This window comes from Apus apus, chromosome 9 (assembly GCF_020740795.1).
Source record: "Apus apus isolate bApuApu2 chromosome 9, bApuApu2.pri.cur, whole genome shotgun sequence".
Taxonomy (NCBI): Eukaryota; Metazoa; Chordata; class Aves; order Apodiformes; family Apodidae; genus Apus; species Apus apus.
The window spans coordinates 9,309,154-9,331,221 of NC_067290.1; the positions used below are offsets into that span (position 1 = coordinate 9,309,154).

Consider the following 22,068-nt stretch of genomic DNA (forward strand, 5'->3'; position numbering starts at 1 on the left):
CTAAACTGTCTATCATTGTGCAAGAGCCTCTGGAATGCCTGCTTGCCAAGCATCAGCCCATTGTTTGCTCTGTCTCTCTAAATTCCTCGTGCAGTTCCTACAGGACAGGTGTTCTGCATTTCCCCTCCCAAAGGGCACCGCTGGCGGCACCAGCTGCAGAGGCAGATGTGCCTGCTCTCGGAAGGGCTCCGATTAGCAGCCCCCCGCTGCTGCCAGTGCACACAGCCCCGCACCAACACCGCCCGCATGCTAGAACCTCCTTCCCGCCTCTTCTAGTTCTACTACGAGTTGGTTCAAGCGGGTGTCAGGGGCAAACGTGGCCAAGGCAGACTTCATTGCTGCTGCAGAGGAGGCAGGGAACGCAGAGGAGTTGCCAGCAGGATCTCTCCCGGGACTCGCGCTCCGGGCAGGAGGCAACGAGTCCAGCCCAGAAGGAAAAGCCCCGATGTTTGCCGGTTTGTCCCCGGCCCGCCCCAGCTTCCCGCCCCCTCGTCCCTATTCCCGCGGGAGGGCGGGGCCCGGCCCCGAGGCTGTGCATTATTCATGAGCTTTCGCGCGCTTTTGCCGATCACGTGAGTCCTTTTTCGCGCGGAATCGGCGCGGGCAGGAAGGAGCGGCGGCAATGGCGGTGAGAGGCCGGGGAGGGGAGCCCGGGTCCTCCCGCCGCGGGAGCCTGGCCCCTGCGGGCACGGGGGCTCGGGGTCCGGAGGGGATTTCGGGGGGGAAGGTGGGGAGGTGCTGGATGGGGGAGCGCTCAGCGGGCAGTTTCCCGTGTGCTCCGCACCGGAGAGGAGAGCTGGAGTGGGGCATGGGAGCCCGTCCCCGGCTGCCCTGGGCTGGGGGGAGATGCGTTTCCTCACCGCTCTCCCATCCACTTCCCTTGTCATTTGCAAGGACTGTTTTAATCTTTCCTCTATCGGGAGAGAGGACTTTGGGCTGCTCCGTGTCTCCCTTCTGACGGCCCCCCCGTTGCAGAGACTCCCGGCAGCGCTGACTCCCCTCTCCCCTCACGGCCCGGTGCCGGTGCGGGGGTGTCCCGGGCTCACCCTGTCCCCCCTGTCCCCGCAGGACTCCTCCGAGTCGCAGGCGGCGATCACCAGCCCCCTCCGCAGCTCACGCCGGGGCGATGCCTTCACGTCCAGCCCTGGCCGTGACCTGCCCCCCTTCGAGGATGAGTCCGAAGGGCTCCTGGGGACCGAGGGGCTCCCCGAGGAGGAGGAAGAAGGAGAAGAGCTCATCGGGGAAGGGATGGAAAGGTAAGGAAGCCAGTTGGAGCCAGCTATTGGGGTCTTGTGTCTGGGGGGGGGGGGTTGTTAAAGGGGTGTCAGTGCATTGGAGAGGGAACCCTCAGCCAGGGTGAGATCCCTCTGCTGTGCTGGTAGCTGGGGTGATGGGGCTGGAGAGCTGCTGGACAGTGGAGAAAGGTCAGGGCATTCTGTCCTTTGAATTCTGGAAGACATGAGCAAGCTGGGAGCAAAGTGCTGTTGTGATCCAGTGCGGGTAAACCAGGATCTCCCTGGGTGTGTGATGCGCATCCAGCCCAGCTCCTTTCTCCTGCAGCTGTAAATGTTAATGCTCTTTACTCAGCCAGGCCTGCCAGTGAGCTGGTGAACCTTACAGCACAAAGGCTGAAATGCTGGTGTTCATAACCATGGTGCTGGAGCCCTTTGTACTGTAGGGCATCTTCGTTGTGGAGTGCCTTCCTGCTGAACACCTTCAGTCTTGCTGCAGAACAACTGTCCTGACACCTCCCTGGCAGTAGCTAGAGAAGGGCTGGAGAAGTGCTTTCTAGATCCTGGCCTGATTGAATGCTCTGTGTGTGCTAGGGACTACCGCCCCATCCCTGAGCTGGATGTCTATGAAGCAGAGGGCCTGGCCTTGGATGATGAAGATGTGGAGGAGCTGACAGCCAGCCAGCGGGAAGCTGCAGAGCGAGTCATGAGGCAGCGAGACCGGGAGCTGGAGCAGGGCATGGGCCGCATGAGGAGAGGCCTGCTCTATGGTAGGTGCAGATGAGCTGTATCAAGTGGGCTGCTGGTCTTGTGGTTGACTAGCAGGCAGCTTGAGTTGGGGAGCTGCACTCTGACCTTCAGAGTAGCAGGGAGGTCCCTGGAACTCCAGTGTATTTGGGCTTTCAGTGAAATCTCTGGCCGAGGGCTTGGCTGGACCAGTGCATCATCCCTTTGATTTGGGCTTCCTAGGAGCTCATTTAGTGTGTTCTGGTTACATGTTCACTGCTGAAACAAAGTCAGGATCCTGGGCCTTTATCAAAGGTCTGGGATTATACCAGGTGTATCCTGTGGAGTTTGTTGGTGTTGGTTTTCCTATAAAGACTTTTGTGGGCTGTATGGGAGGGTCTTTGATGCACTTGGAAGCTCATTTCTTGGCCTTTCTGCCTCCTGTAAAGTCTTTGGCTACATTGTGGAAGATGTAGGAGCCAGGCTAGAACTGGGGCCTGGGATGGTTTTTGGTTTGTATCACAGACTCCAACCTCTTGGCTTCCACAACCTGTGCAATCCAACCATGACTAATCCACTTAGTGGGAATGGGAATTCCAGGTCTTCAACAGTTTTTCCTTCCAACCCTTAGATAGCGATGATGAAGATGAAGACCGTCCTTCGCGGAAGAGGCGGCTGGCAGAACGGGCAGCTGATGGAATGGAAGAGGAAGATGAGGACATGATTGAGAGCATTGAGAATCTTGAAGACATGAAAGGGCATTCAGTGAGGGAATGGGTTTCCATGGCTGCTCCCCGGCTAGAGATCTATCACCGCTTCAAGAACTTCTTGAAGACCCATGTGGATGACCATGGGCACAATGTCTTCAAAGAGAGGATCAGTGACATGTGCAAAGGTAGGGCTGGGTGTTTAGGGCCTTGCTCCTCTTTATGTGGGTCACGGTAGTTTGCAGTGATCCAGCCCAGAGGTGGATTTTTTTTTTCTCCCTGCCTGTTTGTCACAGACATTGAGTCAGCACTTTAAGAAACAGGGATGCTGATGGACATAAATGAATAATGGAAACATCAACCATCTTCTTTGATTCTGGCTGACTAATTAGAAGGCCCCTGGCGTCTGCTACTCATTAATATTCATATTGAAGGAACACTAGCAAAAGAGTTATGTGGGGCAGCAGACAGTGGTCTGCAAGCTTGTGGTCTGAAAGAGACAACAATTGGTTGCTGTCTGTGCCTGTTACTTTCTCACACTAGAAATGGATTATCCAGCCAGGGGACACAAACAGACCTTGTGACTTTGAAAACCATGCCAATGTTGGAGCCTTATATTCTGTCTAGGGACTGCCAGAAGAAGCAATCATTAAGGCTGTCATTGATAAATGTTAACAGCAGAAGTTGTCACATCTAGGAACAGCTCATGTAACTGCAGTTGTTCATTTCTTCTTCATATTGAGGAAAAAGCTCCAGAAACTTGAGTAGTGGATCAGGGTCAGTGTTACACAGCTACAAAAATAAAAGGCATTTGTCTTATTCCTTTCTAGGAACATAAGACACAGGTGGTTTTTGCTGGCTATTCAGCACAGCTGACTCTGCTATTAACTTCTGTGGGAGAGTGTTGTGTTGGACTGAGGCTTTTGCCTCAGGAACACTGAGCCCGTCTGTGCTGAACTGGAGAGGAAAAATCTCAAGTTTGGTGAAGAAATTGTCAGAGAAATAGATTTAAAAAGAGTTTTCCAGCCATTTTAAAACTGTTGACCTCTCAACATTTTCCAGAGAAAGTGCAGACATCTGCAGCCTGCAGGGTACAGCCTTGTCTGTTCTGTCTTTTATAGACTTCTTGAGGAGTGAGCAAGTTGAAAATACAATTCACCCCATCTTTTTCTTCAGAGAACAGAGAGAGTCTGGTGGTGAACTATGAGGATCTGGCAGCCCAGGAACATGTCCTTGCCTACTTTCTGCCTGAGGCCCCAGCAGAAATGCTGAAGATCTTTGATGAAGCAGCCAAGGAAGTGGTGTTGGCCATGTACCCCAAATACGATCGTATTGCTCAGGAGATCCATGTTCGTATCTCCCACCTCCCTCTGGTGGAAGAGTTGCGGTCACTCAGGTAAGCAGCAGAACTACCAGCAGTGGCTGTGGGGCCTCCAGCAGGCTTTGGGGTGTTCAGGAGAACTCATCTGCAAGCTAAAGTTCTGCCTAAGTCCAACACGGTTACCAAGCTTATTACAGGGGAAAAAAGTTAGACTAAGGATGAACTTCCGATGTCCCCAAAGGTAAAACACAAACCCTGCAAGAAAACTACTGGTAACTGTTTCTTACTAGGCTTTTGGGAGTTGTGCCTTGCAGCAAGAATACTTCTGTAGACTGGTCTGCTTTCTGTGCCCTGCAGGCATCCAACATCTCTGTGTCTTTCTTCAGGCAACTGCACCTGAATCAGTTGATCCGAACTAGTGGAGTGGTGACAAGTTGCACAGGGGTGCTGCCTCAGCTCAGCATGGTCAAATACAACTGCAGCAAGTGCAGCTTCATCCTGGGACCCTTTTTCCAGTCCCAGAACCAAGAGGTGAAACCCGGTTCCTGTCCAGAGTGTCAGTCTCTTGGACCTTTTGAAATCAACATGGAAGAGGTAAGATGTGCTTGCCTGGATGGGGCTGTCGGCTCCTCCTGCCCAGGCTGCTGCCCTGCCTGCTACTCCCAACCCTGCCTTCGCTCCCACCCTTCAGACTGGCTTGGTACCAGGAGAGGGGTCTTGCTATATGGGGGTCTGTGAAGATATATCTTGTCTGTTTGAGCTCTTGACCTTAATCTGCCCAGTTTAGCAGGCAAAAGTAATTTCACTGCCTCATTGTAAGTGTTTGGGCTGAATCTTTTGCCACAGTCATCTCTGTGTACACCGTTTCCTATCCATATTGTAGAAACACAGACACAGACTGTCCAGCTCTCCTCCCTCCTAAGTTGGCTCAGTATTTCCTAATCTGACAGCTAAGGAGACTAGAGGACAGTAACAAAATCATTCATGTGGAGTGTTTGACTTTCATTCTTTGCTTTGATATCTTTAACCATCACAACTGGAATATCCTCCTCTCAAGAACTGCTCTGGTATTTGGGTGGGCAAACCCTGGAGGCTGAAAAGCAGTGGTGAGATGTGGCAAAATGCTTTCCAGTCCCCATTGGTGTCTGTCACACCCTGGAATTGCTCCTCACAACTTCCCCTCTCCCATGCTCATAGTTTTCTAACCAAAAATATAATAAAGCTTCAAATGGGCCTTCTCTGGTGAGGTGCTTTTGAAAAGCATTGGCTGTGCTGATGCTCACCAGACTTGCTGAGGAACTTCTGTTCTGTTGCTGCAGACAGTCTACCAGAACTATCAGCGCATCAAAATCCAGGAAAGCCCTGGGAAGGTGGCTGCTGGCAGGCTGCCCCGCTCCAAGGATGCCATTCTCCTCGCAGATCTGGTTGACAGCTGCAGGCCAGGGGATGAGATTGTGAGTACACTGTTGAACTCCAGCACGGGCTGAGCACAGAGCATTTTTAGACTCTTTGACACTGATGTCATGGGAACATCTGTGGGCATTTGGGAAGGGATTGTCCTCGGATGCATGTGGGCAGCTACTTTCAAGACTGGTGTCTTAAAATGGAGAGGGGGCTGTTTTGTACAGCACAGACACTGACATACCATCTCCTGGTCCCCAGGAGCTAACAGGGATCTACCACAACAACTATGACGGCTCCTTGAACACTGCCAATGGGTTCCCAGTGTTTGCAACTGTGATCCTGGCCAACCACATTGCCAAGAAGGACAACAAGCTGGCTGTTGGAGAACTGACTGATGAAGATGTGAAAGTGATTGTGGGTCTATCCAAGGATGAGCAAATTGGGGAGAAGGTAGGTCATCCTCAGGCAGCCCTTCTTTTCCTGTTGATAGCTTGCTGTCATCTGGCATGTGTATCAGAAAGTGATGAAAGGTGTCAGCTGGCTAAACAGGGGTTAAAGAAACTTCTTGGAATGGTCTTCTGTAGCTCTCAGACAGCTGTGGATGAGAGCAGGTTATATGAGGGAAGTAAATAAGTAAGTTCTGTTTCTCCCCTTCCTCCTCTGAGCCTTCCACGTCACAGTGGGGCTGGAAGATGGATGAGAGGTGCTCAGCCTCTGCTTATATCTGATCATTGTTTTCTCTCCCCATATCTTGAAAGCAAAGTGGGGGAGGTGTTGAGGAGCCCATGTTTGCATCTCCAGTCCCCTTAAGGGGTTGCTATTACTTAGCTTAAGCTGTGGTAGAGATCTTAGCTTTGCTTCTCTCTGCATGCTAAGACCTGATTCCAGTACTTGAGAGAACAAAGCTCTGGACTGGTGCATGTTCGACCTCATTTGGGTCAGGTATAAGCTCTGTAACAGGGGTACATCACTCTGTTGCCTTGGTCATGCTGTTTTTATCCTGACTGCTGTTCCCAAGGGGTGGAGCAGCTTCAGTTGAGCCAGGACTGTTTAAACATCAGTAGTCTCCAGGATCAGGCTATTCTCGGAAAACCCTTGAGAAAATAAGCTGGTTGTTCATAACACTTGACTGTGATGACAATTCATGTGTGGCATCACCCACCCAACTACTATAATGTGCAGCAAGTAAGTCTCAAATCAAGGTCTCCAGCTTTGCAGCAGCTGCTAGCTGTGCTTTGTGCACAGCAGGAGTGTGGAGGCAGTGAGAGCAGCTTCCAGCACCAGACCACACAATCTGTCATGCCCCAACAGCACCAGTTTTGTGAGGCATCTTTAGGGGTCTCTGGGGTGGTAGTTAATGTATCCTCACCGTGGATAAGAAAAGACTTTCCAAAGACAGCAGTATTGTAAAGGTAACCATGATACAGCCCCTTGCTGTTTTCCATGTCAAATTCTGCCCAGACTGGGAAATGGTATTCCCTGGACAACTCCTCTCATTTTTTCTTTCAGATTTTTGCCAGCATTGCCCCGTCTATTTATGGGCATGAAGATATCAAGAGGGGTTTGGCTTTAGCTCTCTTCGGTGGAGAGCCCAAAAACCCAGGTGGGTGTCACTTGGGGCTGCTTCACTCAGCTGAAAGCAAATGGATCTGGGTTTGTCTGTGCTGATGCAACAAGAGTGGGTAGAGTTGTTTGTGCATCTTGGTGACAGACTGAGGGATATCTGTGATGGAAGTGGCTGCTTCTATCACACTAAAAATTGGTGTGACGGTGGAAACGACTAAGACTGAAAACAGCTCCTGCTGCACACCTGGGGAAGGTTTTATCCCTCCTCTGGGAGGTTGTCTTTGATGCCCATTTGCCTTTTTGTTGTCCTGATCCTTAGAAGGTTGTGTTTAGCACAGTTAGAAGTGCTGTTTCACATGTGACTGCTTCCAAAGCTGACTTTCTTTTTACCTTAACTTCCCTGTAAAGTGTTTTCCCTGCCTACTCTTTGCGTTCCCTTCAGCTTTCTGGTGTTCAGGGCAGGGTTGCCATCAACCCATGCACTCAGCTGCAAACGTGTTTCTCCCATGACCATTGCAGGTGGCAAACACAAAGTCCGTGGTGACATCAACGTGCTTCTATGTGGAGACCCTGGCACTGCAAAGTCACAGTTTCTGAAATATATAGAGAAGGCATCTAGCAGAGCAATCTTCACCACTGGCCAGGGTGCTTCTGCTGTGGGCCTCACAGCCTATGTCCAGAGGCACCCAGTCAGCAAGGAGTGGACTTTGGAGGCAGGAGCCCTCGTGCTGGCTGACAGAGGTGTCTGCCTGATTGATGAATTTGACAAGGTGAGACCGAGCTCCATCTCTCTGGGAAGGATTACCTGTAGAGGGAGCAGCTATAACCTCTGCAATGAAGAGACACGATAACTCATGGTGCCATCTCCCAGCTGACCAACACTCCTGCAGTTTGCTTAGGCCCTTACTGGTCCATAGAGCAGTTTGCTACTTTTTCAGAGCATCAGCTGACTCCCCTGGGTGTGTTAAGTGGCGGGTATAGACATAGTTTCAGTTTAAGTCATTCTAGCTTTCTTTTAGATGAATGATCAAGATAGGACCAGCATCCATGAAGCCATGGAGCAGCAAAGCATTTCCATCTCCAAAGCTGGCATTGTCACATCTTTACAAGCCCGTTGCACCGTTATTGCTGCTGCTAATCCCATAGGTAAGCCCTGAGAGACCACAGAACCATCTCAGGCCTCCAGCATGAGTCCTGCTGTCATGAGAACTGTGACACTGCTTGTGTACTCCCTCTGCCTGTGTACTCCAGGCTAAGTGAGCAGTAAAGTTTCTCTGTGCAGGAAGTCTATGCTTGTTTCAAGGCTTCAGCCCTGGAGCCTGTGTTTGACTTGGAGGTTTGTCTCTTTGATCTAGGTGGGCGATACGACCCATCGTTAACCTTCTCGGAGAACGTAGACCTGACAGAGCCCATCATCTCTCGATTCGATATCCTGTGCGTGGTGAGAGACACAGTGGACCCTGTGCAGGTACAGGCTGTGACATGAATCTGAACTTGTGCTGGGTTTGTGATGCTGCTGTTGGGATGCTCAGCTGCAGTTGCCCATTGAGTTTTGCTGTCCAGTGAGTGTCTTCAGTGTCTCTTATTCCACTGCTCTCTTGTAGGATGAAATGCTTGCCCGGTTCGTTGTTGGCAGCCATGTGAAGCACCACCCAGGTAGCAAGGAGGCAGTGAATGGGGATGCCAGTGAGGTTATTCTTCCCAACACATATGGGGTTGAGCCCATTCCCCAGGAGATCCTAAGGAAATACATAATTTATGCCAAAGAGAAGGTCCACCCAAAACTCAACCAGATGGACCAGGACAAGGTGGCCCGGATGTACAGCGACCTCAGGAAAGAGTCTATGGTGAGAATAATGAGGAAGGGGGGGAAGAAGTATGTGTCTAGACTGCAAGCAGCCTGAGACTCCTCCAGCATATGTTGACAGATTCTTGCCATTCCTGTCACAAAAAAATCTGTGCCACTGTTTTGTGAGAGACAGGCAGATCCTGCAGTATCTGCTGAACAGATGATTCTTCATCTAAATGCAGAGTCTTGCCGTTGGTGATCTGTGGGCTGATGGACAGGACACATGTCAAGGCAGGCAGTAGGACAAAGTCCTCCTACAGTCACCCAGTCTGGCAGGCCCATGGGAGATGTTTGCATTCACTCAGCCCCATGTCCTCCTGGTACATTACAGGGAGCTGTGCTGTGTAGAAATTCCCTTGTCTTTTGTCTGTGGGATCTCAGGCTCATTTCATGCTCTTCAAATGGAAGAGGAATTGGAGATCAGAGGGAGAATTTTTTAGCTTGGGAAAACTATATTTTTTTAATTGGCTTTTTTTGTCTTTAACTCCTCCTAAAAGTTGCTGGAAGAACTAGGATTGCCATTCCTGGAAAGGGACTAAACACTGGCAAAGAGGAACCCCAGGTAGCATCCACTTGCACCCTGCCCAGTTAAAAAGTTGAACTGGGGAAGGAGCCAGCACCACTCTGTGCAGAGCGTGCCAGCAGGTGGCAGAGCCTCCTTAGCCTGAGACAGCCCTTAAAGGTCCAGGAGCAGCTCCCTACAGTGTGAAGTGACTCCTAGGTCAGCAGCCACCTCTCTGGCCATGTGTCTTTTACTCTTTGGTAAGGAGTTGCCTCTTCTTCTCCCCCCACAGGCCACCGGCAGCATCCCCATCACCGTGCGTCACATCGAGTCCATGATCCGGATGGCTGAGGCTCACGCCCGCATGCACCTGAGGGACTATGTGGTGGAAGATGATGTCAACATGGCCATCCGGGTGATGCTGGAGAGCTTCATTGACACCCAGAAGTTCAGCGTCATGCGGAGCATGCGCAAGGTGGCCATCAGCTGAGCCCAGGGCTGTAGCTGCACCCCAGACCCTCTGGTTGCACCCCAGCCTGGCTGCAGGCTCCTTGCACTGCCCTGGCTTGCAGGAAGAGACTCCTCCAGGCTCTGCAGGGGGTCTGTCCTCCAGAGTCATGTGCTGAGCATGTATAAATGGGGTGCTGGGAGTCTGAAGGCATTGCTATGTGTTAGTCTGTGGTGGGGCAGTGTTTTTGTCAGGGCTAAGAAGGAACTGTGCCCCAAGCCTCTGGATCAAAAGCACTGCTGCATCTCTCATTTTTTTACACTTCCCCTGCTATTTTGGCACAAAACTCCTACTGCTGCTCCTGCCAGGTGATCAAGCCTGAGCAGGCAGTTTGTTTATTCAATTTTTTTCTAGGGCTCTTCAGGGGTCAGCTAACCACAGGGCAGCACTTGCCATGGTTTAGTGCAATCTGCCCTCTTCTCTGAGTGGCAGGGGTTGGCTCCCAACAGCTCTTGGCTGGCCACAGCCTGGCTTTTATCCACTCTTGAGTGTCTGCCCTCAGTCTGGACAACTCGTGGCCTCTCTTTGGCTGCAAACAGCCAGCCAAGTTTAAGTGTCTGCTGGGGAGACACAGGACAGTCTGGGTTAAGGGAAGCTGCTCTACAGCTCCCCGAAGGCCAGGGGCTGCTTCCCCTGCAGGCAGCCCACAAGAGGCTCCAGGGCTGGTGATGAGGCCACTCCAGAGATTTGTAATGGGTCTAAGAGCAACCAGCAGGAGTGTCATGACTGTCACAAGGCTCTGTTTTAGCTGCATGTGCAGGTGGCAGGGCTGAAGTCCCTCAAGACACTACGGGTGCAGGTGACAGCTGTCATTTGGTTCCCCTTGTGCTTGGTGGGAGGAGGGGGTTGGTTGGTGTTGGGCACAGGAGACATGCTGTGTGTCACTCCATTCCTGACCCTCTTGTCTTCCCATCCTCCCTCACAGACGTTCTCCCGGTACCTTTCATTCAAGCGAGACAACAATGAGCTGCTGCTGTTCATCCTGAAGCAGCTGGTTGCAGAGCAGGTGATGTACCAGAGAAACCGCTACGGAGCCCAGCAAGACACCATAGAAGTCCCAGAGAAGGACCTGGTGGATAAGGTACAGTCTTACCAATAGAAGCCTTCTTTGGGTTTTGTTCTGCTCTCTGTCCACAGCCTCAGAACCAGAGATGTTCTCAGACTTGTGACTTCCCTTGCTTGATATATGATACAAAAAAAAATTACAGTGTTAATCTGTTTAACCCAGAGTCAGGACTGTATCATCTGTCTCTGCTCCTTTCTTCTCTAGGAGCACCATACTCTTCCTCCTCAGTTCTCATGCAGCCCCCTCATGCAGTAAAGCTTTGGGGTTGGACTGGTAGATCCTGCAGCATGGCTGGTGCTTTGCAGGTGAATGAGGACACAAATTCTCTGGTGCCTGCTTTTGAAAATGCAACTAGTAGAAGAATCTCTGCTTGTGTGAACTTTCTCAGCCTCTCCTGAGGCTCCCCCTTCTCCTTAATGCATCTGCATCTGGGCCAGGGGCTGTGCTCCTGGCTCTGCCTTCCTGTGCAGTGCATTGACCTTGTGTGGCACTACATTTCATTCCCACGTTGCTGCTTTTCTGCTCCTTGCATCAAATGTGCAGAGTAACTACCCTCAACTGCTTGGTGCTGACAGTGTGGCCACCCCCAGTCAGAGGTCTCCTGCAAAAGTGTCTCCCACTGGGTGAGATATTGGGGGCTTTTGGATAGTGGTTATGTTCTAGCTCTAGTGGAAGTAAAAGGAAGAGCTGAGAGCAGGCAGGTGCTGAGCCAGCATCCTTTCTTTGCTCAGCTTAGCTCTGCCAGTGCTTCTTTCCTCCTGACCTGCAGTCTCCTCTGCTACTGCAGTTCTGGTTTCTGCTGAGCAGAGCAGAGACTGCTGACTGTCAAATTTTGTGCAGCCCTTGCTGTGGAAAACCACATGGTTCTTACTTTTTCTAAATGAGCGTTTACCTCTCCTTCCTGCACCTCCCAGGCTCGGCAGATCAACATCCACAACCTCTCAGCCTTCTACGACAGTGAAGTGTTCAAGATGAACAGGTTCAGCCGGGATGTGAAGCGGAAGCTGATTGTCCAGCAGTTCTGAGGCTGGGAGCAGAGTTTGCCACGTGCTCCTGTGAGCCAAAGCCTCCATTTTGCAGCCCTCCCAGAAACTATACAGAGATCACGATCCAGAGGGACCAAGCTGCACCTTGTCTTGCTTGCTTTGTGCCTTATGGATTATGGGAGCACTGAGCTGCTGAAGACCTTGTAAATTGAACAGAGTTAAGTAGTTAAATGCCCAGACCAGTCTGTTTAGCAACTTCGTTCACTGTTTTATTTTGTAGCTAAGCACAACAGGGAGAGAATTGCTGGCCACAGACATGGCATATTTGTTGTTTGTTACTAGTTGTTATGGGCTCATCTGCAGGAGGGACTGAGTGGGGCATTAGAAGAGCATTTATCTGCCTTATCCATGCCCATTGGATTGAAAGCACCCTCAGGGATTCTCTTTTCCCATCTCTGGCGACTGTACAGCCTGCTGGGTGATAATTGAGACTGCTTTCAGCTCTCCATGAACCAGCCAGCCTGTCAGCTCCAGGCCTTTGTGCCTGACACTTGACATTTCCTCAGGTACCTGCATGGGTTGACCTTGTGCTTGTGACCTTGTGCTTGGTTTCTCTGTGAGGGGGCAGAGGGGTGGGCAGAGGAAGATGAGAACTGAAATAAAATACAACTACTTCTAATATTTGTGGTGATTTGCATGGGAAGTGAAAGCTTCAGTACCTGCTGTGAGAGCACCTAGAAGCCTTAGGGAAGGGGCTTCCCCTGCCTTTCTGGGAGTTATCTCTGCAGATGTGGATTTATGACTGGATCAAAGTGCTGGCATCTAAACTTAAACACCTTCTTTCACACCCATTTGTTGAGGGTGAAGTACCCATGGTGCTGTTTGAGAGTAGCAATGGAGGAGCCCTGAGCGGGAGGTGTTCTGGGGGGACAAGACTGGCTCAGTGTTCACATGCAATTTTCTTACTGTATGTGTTTTTCAATAAATTTGTTTTTCAATACTTTTGTTTCCTCCACCTTTGGCAACTCCTGCAGCTCTGCACAGAAGGAAGACCAGAGGTGAGCAACATGGATGCTGCTGAACCAACTGCTTGGCAGTCTGTGGGGTTGGGTTTGGGTACAGAGACATCCTGTGTTTGCTTAAGATAGTGGGAGCTGACAGTGCTGGTGTCTCAGCTGTTGCACATCTTCACTAGGGATAGACAGCAGGACAGGGTTGTCCACAGGACAGTGTCATGAACACTGCACTTCTATGCAGAGCCTGCCTGCAGTGGCTCCTTCCCTGTCCTGCTTTCTTATTGAAGCACTGATCCCTCTGTGGGACTCTCCTGTAAATGTTTGTATCACCTTAAAACTGTCCCATCATAGTACATATCTTCCTGCCTCCCTTTCTCTCCTGCACTTGAGTTCAGACACCCTTGATCTTATGTCTTGGCTGCCACTAGGATTCCAGTCTGGAAGAAGGAGCAAACCCTCCCTCTCCAAGATGCAGCTGAGGTCTGTAGTGAATGCATTTTGCCTGGCTAGACTTAATGGGACTGTGAGGCATCTCCAGACTCCTACTGCCTGTGCTTGAGAGAATTTGTGAGCTGGAGCTGGATGCTGCAGCTCTCTGCTGGCCAAGCAGACATGTCCCTCCCTGGCTGTTGAGACTGTAGTGTTTGTCATGGTGATGTGTGTGTGTGTGTCCTCAGCCTGGTGGTTGCTTGGGAGCTAGCAGTGTTTGAACCCTGCTGGGGGCTTAGCACATGACTCTCAGCCTGAAACTGGCTCCGTGTGCTGCCTTTTCTGTCTGCCAGCTCCCTCCTGTGTATTTGTTTAACTGTTTGGGCTGTTTTTATCCCTTCCCACTGGGTCTCTGTCTACTGGGGTTTACTACAGGCAGCCCATAGAGAAGCTTTCCTGGCATGTCTTTCCTTTGCCCCCTGAATGTGTGCCTTGGTGAGGTGAAGCTGGAGATGGCAGAGCTGCTGTGGGCCTGCAGCCTCGTGGTTGGGCCCAGTGTGGTTCCTCAGGGCTGGGCACAGAGCTCTTAGCACCTTGCTTCCTAATGACAGAGGCTGTGGGCAGAGGCCGTTCCTGGGGAGAGTGACTGCCAGCACTTGCAAGCTGCACCCAGCTCTGTGGGAACCCACATATCTTGTTGGGGAAATGCTGACCCTGAGATAACAAATCCAGCATTAACCAGGGATGAAACAAGTTTGTCAGGGAAACTGAACTTGTATGTTGTAGGGATGAATAAGAGGAGTGTGGGAAAACAACTTTTTTCCTTTGTTCTAACTTTCTTGGAATCAGAGGACTGGTAGATGAGCAGTGCCTAACTGGGTGTTTAGCCTTGGACCTGACAAGTAGGCAAATTTATGTCCAGTAAGGAGGACAGGCCCAAGGAATACATTGCTGTCTTTGTCTGCTTGTCTTCAAACCCAGGTGCCCAATGGCTACATGGCCAGACTGGACATGTCTTGTGAAGTGCAGCGAAGGCTCTGTGGTCAGAGGTTGTGCAGCAAAGGCTGATCTAAGCCTGTGTGACTTCATCTGGTGATCTGCATGCCAAGTGAGCTCTGAGCCTTAACAAAGCTTCAATTTACATATTAAGTGGGCATTGGGCACCTCTCTTACCTTTTCTTAATTAATACACATTATTAGTTTGTTAAGAACCAATCAATACATTAGTTATGACCTAAGTCCCACCACATCAAAAGGTAATTAGTTCTTGAATCCTTTGTTCTAGCACAAGATGAGCACCTCCCCTGGAACTAGTCAACAGACCTGATCCTCTCTTCCCCTAGGCAGGGACACCTCCTTGGATAAGATATCATGACTTTCAGCTTTTGGATGGGGGTGTTCCTGCCTCTCATGCTCTGGTCTCACCTCACTTGGAACGCAGTGTGAGCAGTGACAACAGATGCCATTTTTTGAGACACTTGTTTGTCACTTTGGTCACTCTGCCTCCTCCTGAATCCTCACTATAAAGGCAGTTGTGCCTCCCCACCTTGTGTTGCCAGCATCCAGCAGAGCAATGAATTCTTGCAGCTGCTCCCTTGCTAACATTGGCATCAGCTGCTCAGTGGAGTGTTAATGCCAGTCTGAAGGCATGTTTCTCCTCTCATGGCCACTGAGCTTTTCAGGTTCCCTGGAGCAAGTGTTGGCTGTTGACAGCATCAGGTGTCTGGTCTGGACAGGGGTGCAGACAGGGGTGAAAACAGATGCTGTGTTGAACAGGGACTGCCTAGCCAGGGGGCATGTTCCAGCTGAACCTAGCAAGGATTTTACTGCAGGGCTCTGGAGATCAGCAAGCCAAGCCACGCTCCTGTGAAACAATGAGTTGCTCCCCTGACAACTTTGAATTTAGCCAAGCTTGAGCACTTGGCTTCTCACTGCTGTGATTCAAACATTGCACAGTGCCTCTGACAACCTGGGGCAAAAGGAAGAGTCCTGGGGAGATGAGGTTAGTCCACAACAGGCTGTGCCTGGGCTCGGATGGAAGGTGATGTGAAGCCAGGCAGTGTCCCTTTCACCCCTAAATCACTGACAAGAACTTTCCCAGTGTAACTATGTTCAAGATGTAGCAGTTGTGTTGGATAGTGTCATCTTTCTGTCCTAGAATAGGCCAAACAGCTGGTATTCAACCAGGAGGGCCCATTCAGGTGCTTACAACTCTGTCCTTGCTGACTTCAACTGACCTGGAAACCTGAATTCCAGACTGGAATCACTGAGCTGTGAAGACAGTATGGGAATATATTTACAGGAGATGCACATCTACAGACACAGGTAATACTGCAGACAGCTACCTCTCATGCCATGCTGCAGGCAGGATGCACTCTGAGCTTCCTAGTATTTTTCCATCTCCAAAAATACTTTTCCACTTAACAATGCAGAGCCAAGATTGGATCAGGCTTGTGCCGTATTTTGCAACTATTATGCAGTTCTTGCTGCCGTGACTGATTTAACATCTCCATTATCATGGAGCACAGGTCTGCCAACAAAGCCATCACTCCAGCATGCTTCTCAGCCACAGCTGAACATCTGTGAGGAGCCTTGAGGGGCTGCTGAGCACTGTATCTTTAGAGCAGAAGCTCCCTAGAAGGTGGTTGGGCTCTTCTCTGTTAATTTTGGAAGTCACTTCCCTCTAAAGGTGAGATGAGGCTGTGGGGGGAGGTACCAAGTTTCTTCTCTAGGCTATCTAGAGCTCAGGGAGATGTGAAAGTAACTGTCCTGTGTAAAAGATGCTGAGAAGCTTCAGTTCCATGTCAAACCACACGGGAACACGTATGTAAGAATGCTGGTAGTCCCTGTGAGCCAGTGCATAGTTCTCAGAGTTGACACACACCAGCCCTCTTCAGATACAGACTAACCTCTCTGCTCTGGAGGCACCAACATCCCAGCTTAGTCAACTGTTAGGAAACCAGGAGGTTCTCTAAAGACAGCATTGTGCTTTTCTGTTTAGCAAGGAAAGATATAATGCACAAATAATCTCTGGGTTCTTCCAGTGAAGATACTTTGCTCATTGAAGGGTAGAAACTCTCCTCCAGTTTCCCAAGTCACTGTGCAAGGAGGGAAGTTTATGTTGTCAAGGACCAGAGGGTAGAAATAGGACTTAACTGCTCTAACCAGGCCCCTCTGGGGCCTCCATCCACACCCATGGCCCAAGTGCTCTGAGCTCAGCCTGGGGCTCTCTGTGTCTGCCTGAGCTATGAGATGGGAGTGCTGGGTTTGGCTCACTGTGCCTGGTCACAGTCCTCATTGCTTTGGACTGTGAGCCATGGACTGCCTTTGTTACCTGGGTCATCTTCTACTACTATGGAGCTGCCAAGTGATCATTGGATGGTGTCTGACCATGGCTGCCATCAGCAGACCTTGCCTCTGGCTTGTTAATAGACTTCCTGGTTTGATGTTGGACCAGCTTCATCACCATGAGCTTCTCTGAGGATCTGGATTTCTGGTTGAATCTGGCTGTCATCCCTGAACTGCTCTTCTAATATGCTCTGGGTACTGAGGAGTTCTCCAAGCTGTTCTGTACAGAAGCTCAGCTTAATTGATGTCAACAATCCCTGAGAGATGTAGTTCTTTCTCCTTCCTGGCTGGAAGCTCAGTAGTTACCCCTCATGCAAGTGGAAGGCTGTGGCTGCTCCTCCTCAAGCCAGCTCCAACAGAGCTATGTGACTGGGTTGTTATTCCTCTTGAGTGCAGAGCCCTGTCCCCTGGGCTATGAGGAGACCTGCTCAGATTTTCAGCTGGAGAGCTGTCTGCTTCCTTGTCCCAGGTGGCTCTGTTAAAAATTATTCTGTCCCCTTAATCAAATTCAATATTGCTTTGTTTTCCTCTGCCCTCTAGGAATCTGCTGAGGTTTGCTGTCAGAGCCTCCTGCAGGAGAATGGCACGGCTATTAATGCAGCAATCAGCTCTGCTTTAGCAAGGAGAGAAGTGTAAAGCTCCAGGGCTGGGAGGCAGCAGGGGCTCGTGAAAACTGGAAAAGTAAAGCTCGACTCGTGCTTGCTTTTCCACTGCACCTTACAGCGAGGGATGGGAAACAAGCAGGGCTGGTGAGGGCACTGTGTCCCAGGTGCACTCCCCTGAGGGGTGCAAGCTGATGCAGAGAGATGAAGAAGGGCTTGAAGTGGTACAGAAAATCTTGCTCCTGCTCCTGGGCTCTAAATAAAGCAGGTTCTGTTCCCTTCTAATTACAGCATATCCTGGAAGGCATTAATTGCTCTTGAAGTGTTTATTGTATGTCTTCCCCAGCAGGATTTTGGATGAGAGCAGCAGCAGTGCATTTTGCCCAGAGAATGGCTGCGTGCCTGGGCTACACAAGGACAGAGCAGGTACCCGCCCCTGCTTGGTACAGTCAAAACGTTCCACAGTGTCCCAGCATTAAAAAGGCTAAGTCAGCAAATAAGCTTATATAAAGCCTGTCGGAGGCTCTGAAGTAAATTTGCGTGTGCTGGGACAAGGGAGAGGTTAAATCTTTCCTTGTGCCTAAGGAAGAAGGAGCTGGGCAGAGAATTCTCAAGCTTTTGTCTTCTGAGGGGATGAGATGCCAAAAGCTTCATAGAAGATGGGGTTAAGTTGGACAGTGTGCCACAAGCCTGCTGTGTCACCCAGTGTCTGTCCCAAAGAGCCAGTGATCCAGGTAACAGAGCAGAGTCTGAAAGTAGGGGTCTTTTTCCTTCTGATCTCAGACTGGGCACAGATCACTTTCCTTTGTTCGTACAAATGTCAGTGTGCAAAGAAGAAGGGTTAAACTCTTTTTCTGAAACTAGTGACATCTTGCATTTTCTAACTCTGCAACAACTTCACATTGAGCTGCTTGTTTGTTGTGCTTATTGTTTACTTTCTTGCTCTTCTGAGCAAGGGCAATTGATCCCTTTCACCTTCATAGGTGGATTCAGTTTTGCTGTATTTAGGAAAATAAAACATCTCACCAGCATATTTCAAGTTAATGAGTTGCCCTTTTATTTATTTATTTTCTCTTTTTTTATGACTAGTGTTTCAAAATAAGTTACATTTCTGTTGAGATTAGACTTTGTGGTTAACTTATTTTTGATTAACAAGTTCTAGGTGCCAAATTCTTTCCCTTAGCTTGTGCCTCATTCCTCTGCCTCCTTAGTATTTGTTTGTGAGTCTCTTGGAACAAAATGTGACCCTTAAATTCAAATCAGAAAGCTGGCTCAATTTCCTGAAGGCAAAAGCTGTTATGGTAACTTACAGGGAAAGATGGCAGAAGGATTTTCAATTTTGCCAGCCTAAAATACATGCTTGTTTTCTGCTTCTGCCTAGCAGACAGAACTGTGAAATTGAACAATTCTGGGGAAGAACAGAAAAGCACAGATAATGGTAATACCAAGAAATTCTGAATAGCTTTCAAGTAGCTACGAAAAAAGCATTTAGTGCAATTGTAAAGCCCCTTTTACCAGTGCTCTGAACATTGTTGGAGAATATGCACCAGGGAGGGAGGCTGGAGGAGATCAAATGAGAAATGACAAGTCTTTGCCTATAAAGCTGTCAATACCTCACAACAGAGCCGAGCCAGCCGTACCTATTCCAGGGACTGTGAAACGAAGACACAAGGGCTGTGCTGGGTTTAAGTTCATGCTGTTTTTAAAGAGCACTGGTGTTGCCTGTCTCTGCTGGCTGTTTTCCACTCCGCTGGCAGCACTGACCTGGCTGATTGATGTTGCCACTAATTTTATTTCATTTTCTTGCCTAAGATGTATCTTCTCTTTTCATACTCCCTCTTTGCTGCTCAGACTGTGACCAATGCATAATGTCAAAATAAATCCAGGGAGCATCACAAGCCTCACAGAAAGTGTGCACACTGCCATGCCCGTGTGGTTTCCTTCCTTCTGATTCAAGGCTGGGTAATACATGAGTGTGTGGTTTTCTGCACTTTCTTTGATGTAATTGGGCTGTTTCAGACACTGGATTCAGTTTCTGAGATTTTTTGAGCTGGATGTGGCAGGGTTAGGAGATCTGAAAGGCTTTTAGTTACCCACTTGTAGTAAGCCACCTGCATGCGAAGACAGCCAAATTACCAGTAGCAAAGTAAAAAAATGACAAGAGCATTCATTAAATGCCATCCCTGGACTAGAAATCTGAGCGCACTGAAGTGTTTTTATCTCATCTAATGGGGAAGCGACAGTACAGTAGTTCCTGCTGCATTTCCTGCTCAGTGGGGGCTGGGGGCTGCATTGATTCTGGGATAAAAAGGACTTTCAGAGCACTGGAAGGATGTGGTCCAAAAGAAGCCAAAAAGCAAGTACTTTGGTTCAAGCCTGTTGGCTTTGCCTTGCCGTGCTGGGTGTCGGGTGCAGCCAGTCTGTTACCTGCCCTTGTCACACTCGGGGTAGCTGCTGCGTGGGAGCAGATGATGGAAGGAAAGAGCTGGCAAAAAGAGGCAGGGAATTGTGCAAAGGGGTGACATGTGCCAGCGTTGGTCTAGTAGGAGCTGTAAAGGTCAGCATTGATAATACTGAGTACCCTCAGTTGGGTGTTTGATTCACTGGAGGGTTCAGCTGGCTTTGGCACACGATGCCCTTTCTTTAGCTGTTGAAAACCAGCAAGTTTGTGCCAGACAAAAATTCCATTGTTATTTTTGTGAGGAGATTCACTCTTCAACCAAAAAAAAGGGAAGGAAAAAAACACAGGAATATTTTTAAATTAAGAGTTATTTGAGGAATGAGAATCTTTGAATTTAAAATCCTGATCATTTTCAGACCTATGTCCCGTTGCCTCTGCAACATGCAGTGTGGGAGATGTAGAGCTCCGGGCTCCTGGTGCAAACATTGCAAGGACACGTGGTGAGGCCATGACAGTGTGGCTACCTCCTCAGAGCTTGTAATGCTGGATTTTAGTATCTCCGGCTTTCCTCAAGGTGTGGGACAAGATAGAATTGTTCTGAAAGCAAAGGAAAAGCCTCCTAGCTGATGCTGTTGAGGAAAGCTCTGTGTGGCTAACAGAAAGGGACCAATAAATATATTTTTGGGTCCTTTGGCTTGGAGTCATACCATGTCTGCAACCTTGTGATGCTCAGGGCTTGACCAGGTCCCTAAAATATTTGGCCAGGGCTATACCAGGAGCTGCACAGCTCCTCTGAGGTGGCAGATGCTGGAGGACTTCAAAAGAGGAGCAGGAAGCGGCAACTCACCCAGCTGGTGAGAGGGGCTGCAGCAGAGGGAGCTGGAGGGTGTTCCCTCTCAACTGCTGTGGTATCACAGGACCTGTGGAGCCTTATTCCTTGGGCACCTGCCTGACAAAGACCTTGCTGCAATCACTTACTGTGATGTCGTGCCCTGAGGCCACTGAAGATGTGTTTAATTTGAAATTGAATGTAATTGGAGCAGTTGGCCTTGTTGCTGTAATAACGATTTTTGGCATGATACTCCGCTTGTTTCTTTGCTGTGCTGTCCTCCAAAACAGAGAACTGCTCCAGGAGCTACAAATCCGAGAACTGCTGGACTATAAAATCTTTTCTCTAGGTTTTTTATTTGTTTTGGGTTTTTTTGTTGTTGTTGGGGGCTTTTTTGGGTTTGTTTGTTTGTTGGGTTTTTGGGGTTTTTTTTTGTCTTTTTTGTTTGGTTTGGTTTTGGTGTTGGTTTTTTGGTTGTTTTTTTTTTGGGGGGGGGACGTGTTTTGGTTGGTATGTTTGTTGGAGGGGGTTTTTGTTGTGGGTTTTGTTTATGTTTTTTAGAAATGCAGCATTTTGCAGAGAGGGGCACGGAGGAGGGGTGTGAGTTGAATTAGCGCCGCTGTGGCAGCCACGCACGGTGGCGACTTGCCCCAGAATGGTTTCCCCAGCAGGTGTTGGTGCAGCTGTCCCTGCCAGGGCAGAGGCTGACACGCAGACCCAGCTTCAGACGGCGGAGGCAGCCAGCCCTCCAACCCCAGGCTGCAGCGAGTGCCTGGGGCTTCTCCGCGGTGCCAGGAGGAAAGGCCCTCAGTCCCGCAGGAGCTGTGCTCTCTTGGAGCCACCAAGCGCAGGAGCTACAGGGGGAAGTGAACAGGTTGTGTGCAGCATCACAGAAGATGAAGGAAGATGGACGGGATCTTTTCTAAGACAAAACAGCTTGAAGAGCTCCCAACCCCAGCTTAAGCGGAGAAGCAAGCAGTGTCCACCCGTGACACTGAGGTGAGTGCAGCCTCTGGAGAAGGAGAAGAGACACCAAGAGGAAGTATTCTGCTCCGGTTAGGGCCTTACAACTACAGCATGATTTCACCTCGCTGAAGAGGAGCCAGATATGCTCCACTGAGATCAGCTGGAGCAACTAGACAGCAGAACATAAGTAACGCAGGAGGTTCCTGGGGTGTATTGACAAGAACTTCCTCCTCCAAGTGATAAAGGAGACAATGAGAAGAGATGCTCTGCTGGACCTCATACGCACCAACAATGAGGGACTTGTTGGGGATGTGAAGGTCAAAGTCAGCCTTGGCTGCAGTGAAATAGTGGAGTTCGGGATCCTGAGGGGAGGAAGGAGGGTAGGAAGCAAGGTGAAACTGAAACACAGGAGGTGGTTCCCTCTGAACATCTGGAAAAACTTTTTTACTTTGAGGAGGTCGGAGCACTAGCAGAGGTTGCCCAGAGAGGTCGTGGAATCGCCGACCTCGGAGATACTTGAGTCATTTGGTCACGGGCAACCGGTTGTAGGCAACCTGCTGGAGCAGGGAGGTTGAACCAGGTGATGTCCAGAGATGTGGAGATGAAGTTG

General features: G+C 49.8%; 1 protein-coding gene across 1 annotated transcript; it reads left to right on the forward strand.

The window, feature by feature from the left end:
* Positions 1–846: 846 nt before the first annotated feature.
* MCM2 (minichromosome maintenance complex component 2) lies at positions 847–12,868 on the forward strand. The gene is made up of 15 exons (XM_051627863.1): positions 847–1,256; positions 1,827–2,002; positions 2,590–2,853; positions 3,842–4,061; positions 4,373–4,580; positions 5,306–5,440; positions 5,649–5,840; positions 6,900–6,993; positions 7,476–7,726; positions 7,976–8,102; positions 8,312–8,424; positions 8,561–8,803; positions 9,600–9,782; positions 10,741–10,896; positions 11,796–12,868. Exons 1-15 carry the CDS (start codon positions 847–849, stop codon positions 11,904–11,906), a joined length of 2,883 nt encoding a protein of 960 aa, XP_051483823.1. The 3' UTR covers positions 11,907–12,868.
* Positions 12,869–22,068: the final 9,200 nt, after the last annotated feature.